Source organism: Octodon degus, unplaced genomic scaffold (assembly GCF_000260255.1).
Source record: "Octodon degus isolate 3935 unplaced genomic scaffold, OctDeg1.0 scaffold00021, whole genome shotgun sequence".
Taxonomy (NCBI): domain Eukaryota; kingdom Metazoa; phylum Chordata; class Mammalia; order Rodentia; family Octodontidae; genus Octodon; species Octodon degus.
Window position 1 is genome coordinate 7,946,765 of NW_004524597.1, and position 17,871 is coordinate 7,964,635.

At 41.0% G+C, this 17,871-nt stretch overlaps 1 protein-coding gene across 2 annotated transcripts in view; it reads left to right on the forward strand.

The window, feature by feature from the left end:
• Crebbp (CREB binding protein) overlaps positions 1-17,871 on the forward strand; it is a 153,586-nt gene that overhangs the window by 99,298 nt on the left and 36,417 nt on the right. For both annotated transcript variants that reach the window (XM_004627820.3, XM_023711344.1), the window contains 5 exons: positions 4,001-4,125; positions 4,836-5,024; positions 8,252-8,665; positions 11,344-11,523; positions 13,498-13,687. In XM_004627820.3, the coding sequence (XP_004627877.1) occupies positions 4,001-4,125; positions 4,836-5,024; positions 8,252-8,665; positions 11,344-11,523; positions 13,498-13,687 (1,098 nt within the window). The remainder of the gene's footprint in view (positions 1-4,000; positions 4,126-4,835; positions 5,025-8,251; positions 8,666-11,343; positions 11,524-13,497; positions 13,688-17,871) is intronic.

Genomic DNA, 17,871 nt, shown 5'->3' on the forward strand with positions numbered 1-17,871 from the left:
AGAGACAGGGCACTATGTTTCAGGAAAGTCCATAAAAGAAGCATACTTGATGGGAAGAGGAGGCATTTCTGATTGCACGGGAGAGTTGGTGAGCCAGCCTTGGGAGTAGCAAACATTTGGCTGGGACTGCTCTAAGCTTAAAGGTTCAAGGCAAACTGGCAGATGTGTGCTTCAAAATGAGCCAGCCAGATAGTTTAGCAGATTAAAGCACCTGCTTAGGCAAATGCAGGGACTGGGGTTCAATCCCCAGCATGTTGTGCTGGCCCTACCCCTAGGATGTGCTGAGAGGGAGACTGAGACTAGGCATGGTGGTGTGCACCTGTAACCCCAGTGCTTAGGAGGCTGAAAACAGGAGGATCATTGAGTCCAATCTATGTAGTGAGACCCTATAGACCCTGTACTAAGTACATTTTTTAAAAAAGGTGGATACTAGATCTACACTAGGCTGGAGTTATGGCAACTCTGTAAACAACTGTTAAAGGCAATTTCTCAAGTCAGAATACTATGGTAACTTTTGCTTTGAGTTATGAACAAAGAGATATTTGAACACCTTTTAAGCCCATGACACATTGAGACCTGAGCAGTAACATTATCCAGATTCTAAAGAAAGTGGGTTTGCAGGGCCGGCGATTTAGCTCAGCAGGCTAAGCACCTACTTAAGCAAGCACACGGACTGGGGTTCAATTCCCGGCATCACATGCTGCACTGGCCCTGCCTCCAGACATACTGAGCCACCAAGACGAGATATGGCAACGCACACTTGTAAACCTAGTGCTGGGGAGGCTGAAAACAGGATCACTACAGGTCCAAGCCATGTAGTGAGCCTGTACCAAATACATAAAGTGGGGGGGAGGGGAGAGAGAGGATTTGCTGCAGTACAGGGTAGTTTTCGAAGGGAAAAGAGATTGTTTAATGTTTTGCCATCTTACTGTTATTGAAACAGATGTAAAATAAATTTGTCAGGGGGCTGACAGATGGCTCAGTGGTCTACCTACTTAGAACAAGCTAAGCTAAGCAAAGACAGGGACCGCAGTTCAGTCCCCCAGCACCACATGCCAGCCAGCCCCGTCCCCTGGTGGGCTGAGCTGGCCACATACACACACTAAATACATAAATAAATAAACAAATATAAATAAATAAATTTATCAGGGACTTACTTAAGTGGACTAGATTTAAGGGGTTGAAAAAACCCCAAGAAGTTGGAGAAAGTAAACGTTAGGAAAGTGGCTAATTCCATGTTGGGGATGACAGGACTATTATCTAGATAAGATGGTTAAGGGCCGGCCAAATAGCTCAGTTGATTAAAGCACCTGCAAGCAAGCACAGAGGTCGAGGGTTCAATCCCTGGTCCTGCTGTGCTGGCCCTGCCCCACCCCCAGGGCACATGAGACTGGCAGTTGAGACTGGGCATGGTGACACTTGCCTGTAATCCCAGCTCTTGGGAAGCTGTAAACAGGCAGATCACTATTGAGTCTGATCTAGTAGTGAGACCCTGAACACCTATAGACCCTTCCCTAAAATACAAAAAAAAAGAAGAAGGTGGTATTTCTTTGAAGTCTGATGAAACAACAGTTAGTAGAACAGGCATTTTCTAGGTAAGAACATACTAGCCTCCCTGCCAGTATGACAAGGTCTATGTAAATGTAGAATTTTAAAAATACTATTTCCTAGGACCTGCATATCCTACTATTTAGTTGATAAAATTCTCAAGGAGGGAAATTAATTTTTTCATCGTTGTTGTTACTGTCATCATTACTGTTACTATTAGCTCCCTGGAAAATTCACTGGGCCTTGTTAATCGATCATTTGAGGGTGTTATTTCTAGATAGTTACAGAGGCACACATTGTTATGGCTTGTCCTCCCCAAGCTTCTTGCAGTCATAGGTGGGGTATTTTCATGGCTATGATCATACCTTCCTTGTTTATGTTGTCTCCTGCTTGCCATGAACTCTGATGCCCCTCTGCCAAGCCATCCTGCCTTGGAGTCAGCTGATTATAGAATGAAACCTCAACAAACTGTGAACCAAGGAAACCTTTTCCTTTTCAACTTTGGGTGTCAGGTATTTTGTCTGAGCAATGGAGGAAAAGTAAGACAAAATTTGGTACCAGGGAATTGGGGTTATTGCTGTAACTATGCCTGACTACATAGATCAGGAGCCTTTGGGACTGACTTGTGCAAAGAATTTGAAAAAAAGCTTTGGAGATTCTGGCTGAAAAAGTAAAACCTGGAATTCCTTAGGCTGTACTTGATGGGAGATTCTGGTCAGAGCTCAGAAGGCTGGCTAAAATCCTGCCAGTAAAGACCAGGCTTGGGAGGTTTTCTACTGGGAAGGACAACATTGGCTGTAGGACTCCAGATGATGTGTGTTAAGGCTTGGCAGAAAGTTTGTCTGCAAATTAATCTTGGAGAAGAAATTTCAAGGCAGTCTAATGCTGAAGTAGTGGTATGCATACTGTTGGGGACTTTTAGCCAGATTTATGTTGAGAATCAAGAGCAAAGAGTCCAGCAGAGTTAATTAAAATGTTTTGAGTTTGGCTAGAAAGGCAGCTCCAGCAAAGTTGTGGACTACAGAGATGGAGCAGAGATCTTGAATACAAAGATCAGGATAATAGATGTCCTAAGGGTTTAAAGAAAAGCAATAGGACTCTACCCTTAACAACCTCAGAATTGCAAAGGTGAAGTTGCTTAGAGTAGAGAGCCCCTTAGGATACCATGTTCCAGAATGGCAGCAGCCTAGAGAAGTTGTTCCTTGGTATTTGGTTCATAGGCAGGTACTCAGTCCCTATAGCTAAGAGAGAAGGAAACCTGACTGTAGCTTCTGCTGACAGCAGACCTTGGCATGATGCACATGGTACTGGTTTTAGGTACATGCAAAATGCCAGAGTTTTGGGGTCAAGAAGGCCTCACACTCAGATTTCAGAAGACTTGGGACCCAGGCAGTGTGACCCTGACAAGGTCAGTGTGTAACGTTCTGAGTATGAAGCCAAAGATGCAATAGAAACCCCAGAATTTTGAAGAAGCCAGAAACTTGGAGGAAAACTGAGGGGAACTGCACAGAGGGAGCAGAGCTGGCCAAAGAGAGAAAACATGGGAGCTGCACCCACCAGAAGTGCAGTAGGTGTAGAGTCACGCAAGCAAGCCCTTTGGGGTTTACAGCTTGCCACAGATTGCTAGAGATCCTGGAAGTGGAAGTATAGAATTTAATATTTTCCCTGGTGAATTTTATTCTTGCTTTCTTCCCATTCTTTGCTATTCTCCTATTTGTAACTTTAGGAATGGAAATGTCTTATCTCATACCATTAAATATTAGAAGTGTTTAACTTTCTTTTCATTTGGACAGGGGCTTGCAGCTAAGAGTTTGCCTTAAGTATCAGAGGAGATGTTGAACTTGGACTTTTCAGCAGTGCTATAAAGCTAAGACTTTGGCACCTCTTAGAGATGGACTAAATGCCTTTTGTATAAATGGATATGCAGGAACTTTTGTGGGAACATGGCAGAGGTGGAATATTACGGCTTTTGTTAGTTTCACATGTTCTTTATGGCCTGCTCACAGCTACAACTGTGTTAAGGCAGTACCTTCAGTAACTCTATCAGGGATTCTGAGATCTCAGTGTTGGTCAGATTAGCTTGAATTAGCATGTATTTAGAGCTCATAGTTTGTCTCTTTACCCTGCCCTAGCTTTGTCTGTCATCTTACTCTTTCCCCCACAACATGGATGCCATTCTCCCCGGATACGAGAAAGTCTTAATTTAATCACCTTTTCTGGCTAATGTTGTGCTCTATCTGGTTTGTTTGTTGTTTTTCCATTTGTTTGTTTTTTTCTTTTGTTTGTTTGTTTTTCCATTACTGGGGATATAACTCGGGACCTTGCACCTCCTGGCAGGCATTTATGCTGCTGAGCTATCTCCCTAGCCCCCTCTATCTTATTTAGAGTTTATTTGGTGAGTAGTTTTCTTGCTAGTGTTTTTCTTAAGGAATCGTTGTGGGTGTGTTTACAGGGATGAATTCATTTAATCCAATGTCCTTGGGAAATGTGCAGTTACCACAAGCACCCATGGGACCTCGTGCAGCCTCTCCCATGAACCACTCTGTCCAGATGAACAGCATGGCCTCTGTTCCAGGGGTAAGTGTTTTTCGTGGGCTCTCAGATCTTATCTCGTTAGAAACTTTTTTCTTTTTTTTCTCAGAACCAGGGATTGAACTCAGGCCTTTGCGCTTGCCAGGCAAGCGCTTATTCTACTGAGCTGTCTCCTCAGCCCCATCATTAGAAACTTTGAGCATGACAGTTTCGATTATCATCTGAGAAACCTGTGGTATTTGTTCCTTTGATTTGGGTTGTGCTTCATGTTGTATTTCTTTCATTTCTCATTAAAAAATCTTTATTGCAGCAGCAAGGATTATTTTCCTATTACTTATTTTTATTAGAATAACAAATCCATAGGAATTTTTGGCTTTGAGAGAGAGAGAGCCTTCTGAGGATGAAGCAACCAACCAGCCCCGATACTTGGTTTGCTGGAGATTATCAGCATTTGTTGACTCAAGCTTGCCCTCCTGAGGCAGCTTTTAAACACTTCAGAAAACTAGTAAAAGGTGTGTTTGAACTTTAAATGATATAGATTGCTATTCAGAGAGCAATTCCAATTTGGCTCATTTGCAAGATTGCTTGAGAATGCAAGCAAAATGTCTGGCATAGGGCATTCTTAGTGAGTGGTAGTTTCTAGGACTAGAGCTGCAGCCTCACATCTGTAAGGCCATGGGGCTTCAGTTGCATTGTTCATCTTGAAGACTCTGACTCTTTACTTTGCACTGTTTCTCCTGATCCTTTTCTCTTAGATGGCTATTTCTCCTTCCCGGATGCCTCAGCCACCAAACATGATGGGCACACACACTAACAACATGATGGCCCAGGCACCTGCTCAGAACCAGTTTCTTCCACAGAGTCAGTTCCCATCATCCAGTGGAGCAATGAATGTGAACAGTGTGGGGATTGGGCAGCCGACATCCCAGACAGGCGTGTCACAGGTATTTTCACTGTGGGAACTCTGGCTACCAGTGTTTATGTAGCTTTCTGCAACATGAGCTTATTTCATGGAAATTAAACTTCTGGAATATATGTTTTATTTTTATGTATCATCATCTGTTCATTGTCCTCCACTTTGTCGTGTAGTTTTTAATTTGTTTGGGACTTCGCTTATCCACTCCAAGTGAATTGCATGCAAAAAGTAGAATGGATTGTGATTTGTTGTTTTATGCATTCACGTTTAACCTGTGATCCTGAGAGATCTTGGGAGTTTAGAAAGGAATGGATTTACATCCTAACTTTTTTTCCCCCCTTGGCAATACTGAAATTGAATCCAGGGCCTTCATAAAACCCAGGTAGACTGGGGGGAGGGGTGACTTACAGTCACTAAATTGTCCAGTCTAGACTTGAACATCTGTAATTTCTCATTGCTCTAGAACAGAAATCAGCACACTTTTGCTGTGAGGACCCTAAAGAGTATTTTCCATCTTTCTGGCTTGCTTTAATTATCCAGCTTCTCTGCTGTAGTATACAGGCAGCCATAGATAACACATAAACAAATGAGGGTGGCTATGTCCTAATAACACTTAATTTATAGAAAAAAAGCAGTTAGCTTTGGCCTATGCACCAACCTTTTCTCTAAAACAGTGATTTTGATTCATTTAGTGGAAAGTACACATATTAGTACTGAATCACTGGACTTAAATGTTTTGGTGTTTCAATAACTCACACTTGTTGTGTTATCTAAGCTATGAGTGGATGACATGAAATTGATAAAGTGAGTGAATGCTCCTATGTGTGGTTAAGTCATAAGTGGGTTTTATTTATTTTTGTTTTATTTTTAGTGTAAGTGGGGATTGAATCCAGGGCCTCATACGTTGTAGGCAAGTGCTCCAGCACTGAGCTACACCCCTAGCCCTATTTATGTATGTATGTATTTAACAGTACTAAGGATTGGACCCTGAGACTGTGCACTAAGCTACATCCCCAGACCATTTTGAATATTTTTAAACTTTTGAGACAGGACCTCACTAAGTTTCGGGAGTTTCCCAGAGTAAATTTGAACTTGAGATTTTCTTATGTTAGCCTCCCAGAATGCTGAAATTATAGGCATGCACCACCACCCCTGGCTTCTTTTTATTTTTTCATTTCGAAATAGGATCTTTTATTAAGTTGCCCATCTTGGCCTCAAACTCTCTCTTCCTGTCCTGCCTCCCAAATGATTGGGATTATAGGTATATGCCACTATGTGCAGCAGGTCAGAAGTTTTGTGACTTACTTTAGTTATATAAACCAGAGTGTGAGAAACATTTGTAATGTGAACTTTATTTGAAAATACATCCAGGTGTGGTGGTGCATGCCTGTAATCTCGGCATTTGGGAGGCCAAGACCAGAGGATCATTTGAGTTCAAAGCTAGCCCGGTCTGCAAAGTGAGTGTAAGGACAACCTGAACTGAGTAGTAAAACCCTGCTTCAAAAGAGGACACCCCCACAAAAAATAATAATAATAATAATGCATGTTACTTTAGGTACAAAGCTTGATAAATTTTTATAAACACAACATCCCTATGGACTTTTTAAAATTTATTTGTTTGGGTACCAAGAATTGAACTCAGACGGGCCGGGGAGATGGCTCAGTAGAATAAGCACTTCGCTGGCAAGTGCAAGGACCTGAGTTCAATCCCCAGATCTGCAAGTGAGAGAGAGAGAAACAGAGAGAGACAGACAGACAGACAGACAGACAGACAGACAGACAGACAGACGGACGGACGGACCGACCGACCGACCGACCGACCGACCGACCGACCGACCGACCGACCGACCGACCGACCAGCTAAGAATTGAACTCAGTGTAGGGACTTAAAGTTTAACATATCATTGCTTGATGAAAATACCTGTTCCATGTTATGCCTAAGATGTTTGATATTCAGACAGATAATGAGGTTAAGCTCAACAGCCTAGGTTATATGGTAATAACAATAAGCTTCTCTTCTGGAGGGTCAACAACCTAAGTTTGCAGACCCAAAATTAGAGAAAAAGGGCCGCAAGGAAAGCCAGCATTTTGGCCGTAGCCTTCCAAAGTCAGTTAAGACTCAGGACATATGAGAACTTGTACTATAACATCATGTAACTAAGTTGTAGCCCAAATTTTCTGATCAAGGCCCCTGAGATTATGGGGCCAAAGAAGAAAGTGATTGATGATGTAGAGTGTGCCTAAGGAGAATCACATGGAGAGAAAACATTCTCTCAGGCTTTCACAGAGAGCACGTTGGCCAAGCAATGGCCGTGACTCATCCACATGGCTGACACTGACAGAGGATCTACAATCTCAGGGTCTCAGGATAAATCCTGAGGGGATTTGACTGACCTTATCAGATACAAAAGCTACAATTCTTGTTAGATAGGTCTTGCTTTATCTTGGTCTTAACCATCCAGCAGAAAAGTATAAAAATGAAGTACAAGAAATAGAACCATGTTGTTATGTTAAGCTGTAGGGAACTCAGGTCAACAACTTCTGACATTGCCAGTCAAGTGGCAGACTATTAGTCCAATACTATTATGGACTACTGGACTATTTTGCTGAGTTCACACACCTATAATATTTAAATGATGGTGGGGCCGGGGAGATGGCTCAGTGGAATAAGTGCTTCCTTGGCAAGCACAAGGGTCTGAGTTCAATCCCCGGTTCTGCAAAAAAAAAAATATATATATATATATATATATATATATATATATATTTTTTTTTTAAATGATGGAACTAAACAAAAAAAGGGGATATAGATAAATGACCATTTTGTATCTGTGTGTTCAAAATAGGATAGATATATAGCTACATTCTCTTAATTCAAGGAATAGAGGCATTTGTTCTAATAGTGTTTGTAAATAGGATATCATGTCTGCATCTTGTACTACAAATAACCACTAGGAAGGCAGTATGCAATGTGTTAATTATTGAAACTGTCCTACCAATTTGAATTGAAACTGTCTCATTGCTCTCTATTTCTCAATAAAATTATGGGGGAAAAAAAAAAGAATTCAACCCAGGACCTCAGGCTTGCCCGGCAGGCACTGTGCCACTAAGTTATATTCCTGGTCACAACATCCCTATCAAATAGGCAGATCTTATTAAGAAACACAATTAGAGATTTTCATACATTTAATTCTTTAAGGCTCTGTCACATTTTTAAATGGAACCAATGTTTTTAATGTACTATGTTTGTTTCCTTAGGGCCAGGTACCTGGTGCTGCTCTTCCTAATCCTCTGAACATGTTGGGGCCCCAAGCCAGCCAGCTCCCTTGCCCACCAGTGACCCAGACACCCTTGCACCAGACGCCACCTCCTGCTTCCACAGCCGCTGGCATGCCATCTCTCCAGCACCCTACGCCACCTGGGATGACGCCTCCCCAACCAGCAGCTCCCACTCAGCCATCCACTCCCGTGTCGTCTTCCGGGCAGACTCCTACCCCAACTCCTGGCTCAGTGCCCAGTGCTACCCAAACCCAAAGCACCCCTACAGTGCAGGCAGCAGCCCAGGTGACCCCTCAGCCTCAGACCCCAGTGCAGCCGCCGTCTGTGGCCACCCCTCAGTCATCACAGCAGCAGCAGCCGACACCTGTGCACGTCCAGCCTCCTGGCACACCGGTGAGCTTTTCAGTCTGTTGTCTTCAGGCCACTGCTCTTAAAAGATAACTATCCCATGAAAATGGTGCAGCATTTTGGTACAACACCAGAAAGTATCTGAACCTGATGAACTGTGATGAGCTGAACTCATATCCAGCATTGGTCTGAAAGGCTGATGTGGCAGGATATAACTTCACATGATCTCCCCTACTTAAGAGTTTGTAGAAGTGAATAATTCTGAGGCGGCATACGCAGATCATGAGGAGAATTTTTATTTATTTATTTATTTATTTATTTATTTATTTATTTATTTAGTACAGGATCTTACTTTGCAGCTCAGACTCAGTGATCCTCCTGTCTCAGCCTCCCCAGCACGGATTATAGGCATGTGCCACCACACCCATTTTGGGTGGGTGGCTTGGCACAAGGCTGGCATGGCATGTGGTACCAGGGATCAAACTCATTTAGGCAGGCACATACACCACTGAGCTATCTCCCTGGCCCCTTGTGGAGAAATCTAGAAATATATGTACAAGTATATTCCCATTAGCTGTCCTGGTTTTTTTTCTCTGTTTTGATTTTGAGGGTTTTTTTGTGGGGTTTTGTTTTTTTGTTTTGTTTTGGTTTTTTCTTGTTTGTTTATTTTCTGAACCGGGGATTGAACTCAGGCCCTTGCGCTTGCCAGGGTGTTCTTACTGTACTGAGCCATCTCTCCAGCCCCTGTCCTGGTTTAATGTCTTCAGAGTTTTAATAGTTTTTCTACTGATTTGATTTTTTTTTTTTTTTTTTTTTAGATTTGATCAACATGTCATGGTCTTAATTCTTTGTCCTTTGACCTGGCCATGAGGAAAACTTTTTTTAGACAACAGAAGACATTTCTTTTTCATAGTGAGATAGATAGCAGAGTGAGATTTGTACCTCTTATGACCCAGAACTTCCCATTATGCAGAGAGGCAGTTAGAATAGAATCACAGCCACATGCTGCATTGTAGGTACTGCTGGCTAGCAACTCAGGCTGTTCCTGTCCTGGCTGCATCCCTGTCCAAGTTTTACTGAATTGTTGTATCATTTTCTTACTATTCTACCTCAGAGTTCTCACCTCCTAGAATATACAAACTTTATTTTTATTTTTTTTCAGAACTAGGGATTGAACTCAGGCCCTTGCACTTGCCAGGGAAGCGCTTATTCTACTGAGCCATCTCCCTGGCCCCTACAAACTATTCTTAAGTACCAAGGATATTTATTTATTTATAGTACCGGAAATGGAACCTCAGGCCTGATGCACGTTATTCAAACACTCTACCACTGAGTGGATCCCTACCCCTGTTTTTTTATTATGAGACAGTGTTACTAAGTTGTCCAGACTGGCATTAAACTTGTCATTCTCCTCCCTAAGCCTCTGAATAGATGGGATTAGAGATAAGCATGTGCCATCATGGCTGGAAGAATATAAAATGTATCTATTAAATGGCAAAATTGATCCCAACCACACCCCTAAAGCAGATATTCTGTTTATCTATAAGGTTGTATATGTACTTAGTCATAATCTGTTACTCTGTTTTGGTCTTATATGAGCACTGTTGCATGTGCTTTTTTTCTTTTTCCTTTTTTGGTAAACCACCACAATCATACTTAGGGCTTTGAGAATATTAGAAAAGTGTTCTACCACTGAACTATGTCACCCCCCCCCATTCTCCTAGTCCTTAAATAAGATCTCTATGTACTTAAAACTTCCTTGAGTAACATTGAAAATTTTTTCCTCTGTGTGTGTGTGTGTGTGTGTGTGTGTGTGTGTGTGTGTATTTTCCATAGCTTGATGTATGCTAAATACACACTTAACTACTGAGCACACCCAATCCCAAGACTGAAAATATTTTTAGTGGCTCCTTTTCTCACCATTTGCTTACTCCAATGCTGTCACTGCCCTGCAGTGAACCTATGTTCACTAGACATTCTGCTTCCGTGTATACAATTCAGTGCCCTTCTCTCATAACTACTTAACATGTTTGTAACTCTGCCTTTCATCTTAAGCATGAACTTTATTGAGAAAACTTAATGCTAATCGAAGAGGGTTTCTTTTTTTTTTTTTTTTGAGTACCAGCGATTTGACTCAGGGATTAAACGCTTATTCTACTGAGCTATCTCCCCAGCCCGAGGAGGGTTTATGCTAGCTAGAAAATTTAGATAAAATAATTTCCTTTTTAAAAATATTTATTTATTTATTTATTTATTTTGGCCAAACTGGGGATTAAACTCAGGCCCTTGTGCTTGCCAAGGAAGTACTTATTCCACTGAGCCATCTCCCTGGCCCCTAGATAAAATAATTTCATATTGGAATTTATAACTTAGTTTTTTTTTGTGTCTTCATTTTTGACAAGAAACAAATCATTTCTTATTGACAATGACTTCCCCTTGAAATGCCTTTTTGGTGACTTTTGTTCTTTAGTAGGGATCTCATTAGGTTAGTTCTGAAAAATGTCATCAAGAAACTGAAGATTGAGGGGCTGGGGAGATGGCTTAGTAGAATAAGCACTTCCCTGGCAAGCTCAAGGGCCTGAGTTCAATCCCTGGTTCTACCCACCCCCCCCCCCCAAAAAAAAAAAAAGAAAGAAAGAAAGAAACTGAAGATTGGGTAAGCCGTAGAGTTGAAGGCCATTTATGTTATCTGCTTTACAGAGAATGATTTTGCTTTCTCACAGCTTTCTCAGGCAGCAACCAGCATTGATAACAGGGTCCCCACCCCCTCCTCAGTGGCCAGTGCTGAAACCAGTTCCCAACAGCCAGGACCTGATATACCTGTACTGGAAATGAAGGCAGAGGTGCAAACTGAGGACACTGAGCCTGATCCTGGTGAATCCAAAGGAGAGTCTCGGTCTGAGGTGGGTATTGAAATAAATCTATGGCTCTATGTGGAAACTTTATCCATGTGTCTCCAAAAGGAAACTAACTTCCGTGGAAGTCCTGGATTGTTTCAATGTTCTGTTTCAACATAGATTCTGAAAAAGATTATTCATTTTTTCTTTCTTTTTCATTTCAAAATGAGATGTGACCATGTATGATGGCATATGCCTATAATCCCAGCACTCTGAGAGGCTAAGGCAGTAGGATTAAAATTTGACTTCAAAAAAGGGGATACAGATGAATGTCCATTTTGTATCTGTATATTCAAAGTGGTTAAGATAGATATATAGTTACATTCTCTTAATGAATAGAATGATTTGTTCTAATGGTGTTTGTAAATAGGATATCAAGTCTGCATCTTGTACAGCAGTTAACCACTAAGAAGAATGTATGCAGTGTGTTAATTATTGAAACTGTCCTACCGATTTGATTTGAAACTGTCTCATTGCTATTTATCAATAAAATTAAGGCAAAAAAAATAAAATAAAATTTGACTTCAATCTGTACAATTTAGCATGACTGTCTCAGAATAAAAGAATAAATATGTCTGGGAATGTAGCTCAGTGCTGAGACCTTTGGGTAAAACCCACCACCACTCAAAAGATGTGTGACCCACACATGGTGGTATATCCCTGTAATTGCAGCAGTTGGCAGGGCTGAAGCAGTAGGGTTGTAAATTCAAGGCCAGGTTGAAATACATAGTGAGATCCTGTCTTAATGGATGGTTGGACAGACAAGAAGATGGGACGGATTTATTTTACTTTGCCAGAAATAAAGAGCATTGGTGTTTTTGATACTCGTTTTTTTTGTTGTGAGGGAGAGAATGAATGAATGAATGAATGAATGAATGAATGAATGCAAATAAATGAATCAGACAGTTCAAAGCCAGTCTGAATGACTGGCTTAAACTCACTGTGTAGCCTAAGCTGGCCTGAAACTCAGGCCTCAGCATCTCAACAGCTGATGCACATACCACCATGCTGGTCTGAGCACGGACTTTTATTTTAAATGTTTAAGTTACTCCACTGTGTATTTTGTTTGTTTCACACAAAGTTTTGTTGTGTAATCCAGGTTGGCCTTGAACTCACTAGGTAGCCCAGAGGGCCTCAACTTATGATCCTACTGCTTTATGTGTAATCCCTCAATGCTGGGATTGCAAGTATAGACCACCACACCTGGCTATAACCTATTCATTGTTGTCTTTCATTCATTTCTAATCCTCCAGAAGTGATGAGTTGATTCCTTTAGTGATTTACCTGTGGCAGAAACTAAATGTTGGTAGACCTTGGGCTGAGCACAGTCTATGCATGTTTTTTGTTTCATGCTTTTTTCCTATGCAGTATTTTTAAAGTCAGGAAATAAAACTCTCGATTTCTGTCAGCATGGCAACAGTCTTGAGTTTGAGCCCTACCTACAACCTTTAGCAGTCACACAGACCTTCAACCTAGCTAAAGTCTCCACTACTCCTTGCAGTCTCACATCCTGCCTTCTGCCTCTGAGCTAGGGCTTTAGATCCCAACTCCAATTTTCAAAGTTACTCTTACTTCAAACTAGAAATATCTACATGAAAATACAATTATTTAAAGTACTTTTTTGATCATTTTCAGGAACATTACCACTGAACTACATTCCCAGCTTGTTTTTAATTTATTCTTCTTTTTTGACGGAACTGCGGATTGAACTCAGGCCCTGAGCTTGCCAGCCAAGCACTTATTCTACTGAGCCATCTCCCCAACCCCTTTAATTTCTTATTTTGAGATAGACTCTTGCTAAGTTGCTCATGGTGGCCTTGAATTTGCAGTCCTCCTCCTTCCTCAGCCTCCTGAATAACTAGGATTACAGGTGTTTGGTGAGTGCATCTATAACGAGGCCAAAAGATTTTAGGAGCTTTCCAGAAAGCTGTTAGAAATCTTTGATATTCATCTGTTGTATGTGTTTCTGTTTTTCTCAAGATGATGGAGGAAGACTTACAGGGATCTTCCCAAGTTAAGGAAGAAACAGATACAGTAGAGCAGAAATCAGAACAAATGGAAATGGATGAAAAGAAACCTGAAATAAAAGTGGAAGCTAAAGAGGAAGAAGAAAGTAGTGCTAATGGTACAGCTTCTCAATCAACATCCCCTTCGCAGCCACGCAAAAAAAGTAGGTTGTGCTTTCCTTAACTTACTGGACTATGTATCTTCTATCATTTTGTGCTACACTGAGAATTTCAGAGCTAAAGCAGGAAAATAATTTTACATCCTCTTTTATCTTTCAAGTTTTACTGCTTAGAATTGATGACAAGAAGCTGTACTCAGCCCTGAGAGCATACAGGGTTTGTGGCATGAATGTAAGATGGCCTGCAACTAAGTGCTGCTTTCTGAGATCATGGGTCACAGGCTTATAGGGTGGAGTTGAAAATGCTTCTAGGCCCTTGAACCGGCTAAGGAATCCAGGCTCTGCTTGGCAAGGTGTAAAAAACCAGTGAAGGACTTGAATAGGAGAATAACTGAAAGAGGTATGGCTTGTGTGCCCCAGACATGTTAAGTTTTTCTTGATCCACTGAGGGAGATGCATACCCAGAGTTGGGACAGTGGAAGTCAGGGTCTGCCTAGCGCTGGTAATGTGGTACATTGAAATGAGAAGATGGAGGACTTAAGAAACTTTGGGTTCTAAGGTATGTAGAGTCAAATAGCCTTTCAGTGGAAGTTGGTTGCAATCTACTTGAGTTGTATCCAGTGTTAGAATATTGTTAAACAGCTGAGCATGGTGGCGCTCGCCTGTAGTCCCAGCACTTGGAAGGTCCTTGCAGATTTGAGACCAGCCTGGGCTACAAACTGAGCTCAGGGCCAGCTTGAACTGCATGGCAAGGTGTGTCTCAAAAAGACAAAGAGAAGAAATTGTTAGCAATGTGAGACAGGACTGAAGTACAAGACTATAGGTACATTTTGGGGAAGGACTACAAAGAAATTTTAGTAGCTTAGATTACACAGTTTCACAACTAGGAGAGATCCCAGAGATCATAGAGGACAAATGAACTTAGACTTTTTTTTTTTTTTTTTTTTTTTTTTTTTTTTTTTTTTTTTTTTTTTTTTTTTTTGCAGTAACAGGGTTTGAACTCAGCCCTAGACTTTTTTTATCTCAAGAATATTTTGTTGGGCCAAAGAGATAGCTCAGTAGAATAAGTGCCTGCCTGGCAAGTGCAGGGTCCTGAGTTCAATCCCCAGTACCACCAAAAAAAGGAGAATATTTTGTTGATTTTTCTACCACTGTTCTGTTAGAAATTAAAATGTTAGAAATTCAGTGCTTTTTTATGAAAAATATCCAGACAAAAATAGTGGGAATCAAGGGCCAGGGAGATGGCTCAGTAGAAGGGTCTGAGTTCAATCACCAGCTCCACGTGCCAATAGTGATATTCTTTTATAATTTCACAACATTTTGAAGAATTAGTGAAACCTAATTGGACTTTGAAGTCTGTTTTACATTCATTCTGTTACACTGTGTCTTTTTGGGTTGAATTATGTGAAGAAAATCCTGTCCCTTTCAAATAAGTTCTTAGTGAATGGGAGTAGGTATTGTTTTGTTTTTGAGGCAGAGTCTCTTGAGGTGCAGTTCGTGCTGGCCTTGAAATAACTGTGTAGTACAGACTGCCCTTGAACTTAAGATCATCCTGTCTCAGCCTCCCCAGTGCTGGAATCTCAGATATGCATTACCATATCTAGCATAGAGTAGTAGTCTTTGTATAGCCTTTCAGATAATTATGTACATTTTTGTGTAATACTACACCAGAATTCAACAAGTACAAAGTTTTTGAAGGTGTGCTACAGCATGGAATCTGAATCTGTGCATTAGGTTTTTCACGCTTCATATGTGGCATCAGAATTCATGAGTCTGTCTTGTTCTTTGTTGGTTTTCTGTGCTTTATTTTTGTCTTTTTGAGACAGGGTTTGAGATGCAGTTCAAGCCGGTCTTGAACTCACTTTGTAGGGTTGGCTGGCCTCAAATTCACAGTGCTTCAAGTACCTCAGCCTCCCGAATGCTGGGATTACAGCCCAACTTTTATCTTGTTCCTTGAGTGGATCTTTTGTCCTTGACGTGTGTGTGTGTGTGTGTGTGTGTGTGTGTGTGTGTGTGTCTGTCTGTCTGTCTGTCTGTCTGTCTGTCTGTTTGTCATATCTGGTCATCTTTTGTTCACTTGGAACATAGTGCTTCACTGAATGTTAATATATTTCATTTTCTAGGGGCCAGAGAGATGACTCAGTAGAATAAGCGCTTGCCTGGCAAGTGCAAGGGCCTGAGTTTAATCCCCGGTTCCACAAAAACAAACAAACAAACATACTTCATTTTCTAATTGTTGGCTTATTTTATTTTATTTTATTTTATTTTATTTTATTTATTTATTTATTTATTTATTTTTTTGCGGAACCGGGGATTGAACTCAGACCCTTGCGCTTGCCAGAGAAGCACTTATTCCACTGTGCCATCTCCCCAGCCCCCTGGCTTATTTTATTTTGAAATATTTTTAAAACCCCATAAAACGAAAAGACACATTTCTTCACACAACCACCAGTCTCTTCAAAAGGTCTTAAAATGTTTTGAAAGTGTCAAGTTAATGTGACAAATTCAAGTTTATCTAAACTTGGAATTTTGTGTTTTGTTTTTTGAGGTAGGGTCTCACAGTTAGTTCAGCCTGGTGTCAAACTCACAACAGTCTTCCTGCTTCAGTCTCCTGAGTGCTGGGTTTACAAGCATGTGCCATGATACCTGACTCCAAAACTTAATTTCTTAGGAAAGCTCAGACTTTATCCTTCAGAACAAATATGCCACCATCACTTATCCTTGAAGTCACTGATCCACTTAGTTCATTTTTGAGAAATATCTGCCATATCCTACAGTTCATTTGTACAGAATGTGCAGTTAGCCACATTAGGCCTTTTGATTATAACTTGCCAGTCTTTCATGTAGAGGATTGAAGAAGATATTGGCTAATTTTTTTTTTTTTTTTTGCAGAACGGGGGCTTGAACTCAGACCCTTGTGCTTGCCAGGGAAGCACTTATTCTACTGAGCCATCTCCCCGGCCCCCTAATTTTCTTTTTATATAAAGAATACTAAGTGCTCCTTTATCTTAAAAGAGAAGAAAAGGACCTAGCAGAAAACAAGGATGTATGTGTTTCTAAGGTTGCTAGAAGATTTAAAGATTGGGCCTGTGTGCTGTTGAATGTTGAGCAATGTGTACCTGGAGAGTGCTGTGCTCATATTTTCAGCAGCTTATCTACACCTTAAGCAGCAGTATAAGTACTACAGCAGCCAAGTGTCCTGAAGAGGTGGCAAAATCTACGAGAGCATGCTCAGAAAAGTTGGTGGTCCTGGCTTTTATAGGAGTAAACCTGAGGATTCTTGGTGCTGTTGTTTCCATCTCTAAAGTGAGGTTGTTAGGTTGGATTTCTCCTTTAATCTGAAGGAGCACCAGATGGTGGTGCTTTCTAGAATTTGACAAATTAAATAACTTTCCTTCCACTGCACAACAAAACAATGACAGTCTGATACCCAGTGTGCAGAGCCAAATGGCAGTTTAAGTGTTTACAGTATTTTTAGTTAGTTAGATAGTTATCTCTAAGGATTGAATTCATAACCTTCATCCTGAACCACATTCTGAGTTTTTACTTTTGGATAGGGGTTGGTTTTGGTTTTTGAGACAAGTCCTTGCTTTATAGTTTAGACTGTTCTTGAAGTTACTATGTATCCTAGGCTTTCCTTGCACTAAGATGCTCCTGCTTCTGTCTCCCAAAGTACCAGGATTATAGGCATGCTCCACAACACCTGGCTTTAATCTGATTTTTAAATTATAGTTCACCATGTATTTATTGTAAAAAAATATTTTCAGTATGTGAAAAAAAAGCTGTACGACTTATCATCTAAGTCTTCATCTTTTGACGTATTTGCCACTGGTCATTTTTCTATGGAAAAGTGTGTCTTTGAGCCAGATGGGCTCAAGACACCCCACTGCTCTCTCACTTGTCTCTAGTGCTGTGTTTTATCAAGCACTACTTTTTATTCCATGCCATATGGGTTTTATATATATGTACCTTCATGCAATATTTGACATTATTTATTCTTATATTGGTGACAAGACAGGCTACTGGGGGCCAGGGAGGGATAGCGCAATAGAATAAGCCCTTGCCTGGCAAGCACACAGGCCTGAGTTCAATCCCCAGTTCCCCCTCCTTACCCCCCCCCCAAAAAAAAAAGGAAGGCAGGGGGCTGGAGAGATGGCTCAGTGGTCTAAAGCACCTACTTAGAACAAGCTAAGCTAAGCAAAGCACAGGGACCGCGGTTCAATCCCCCA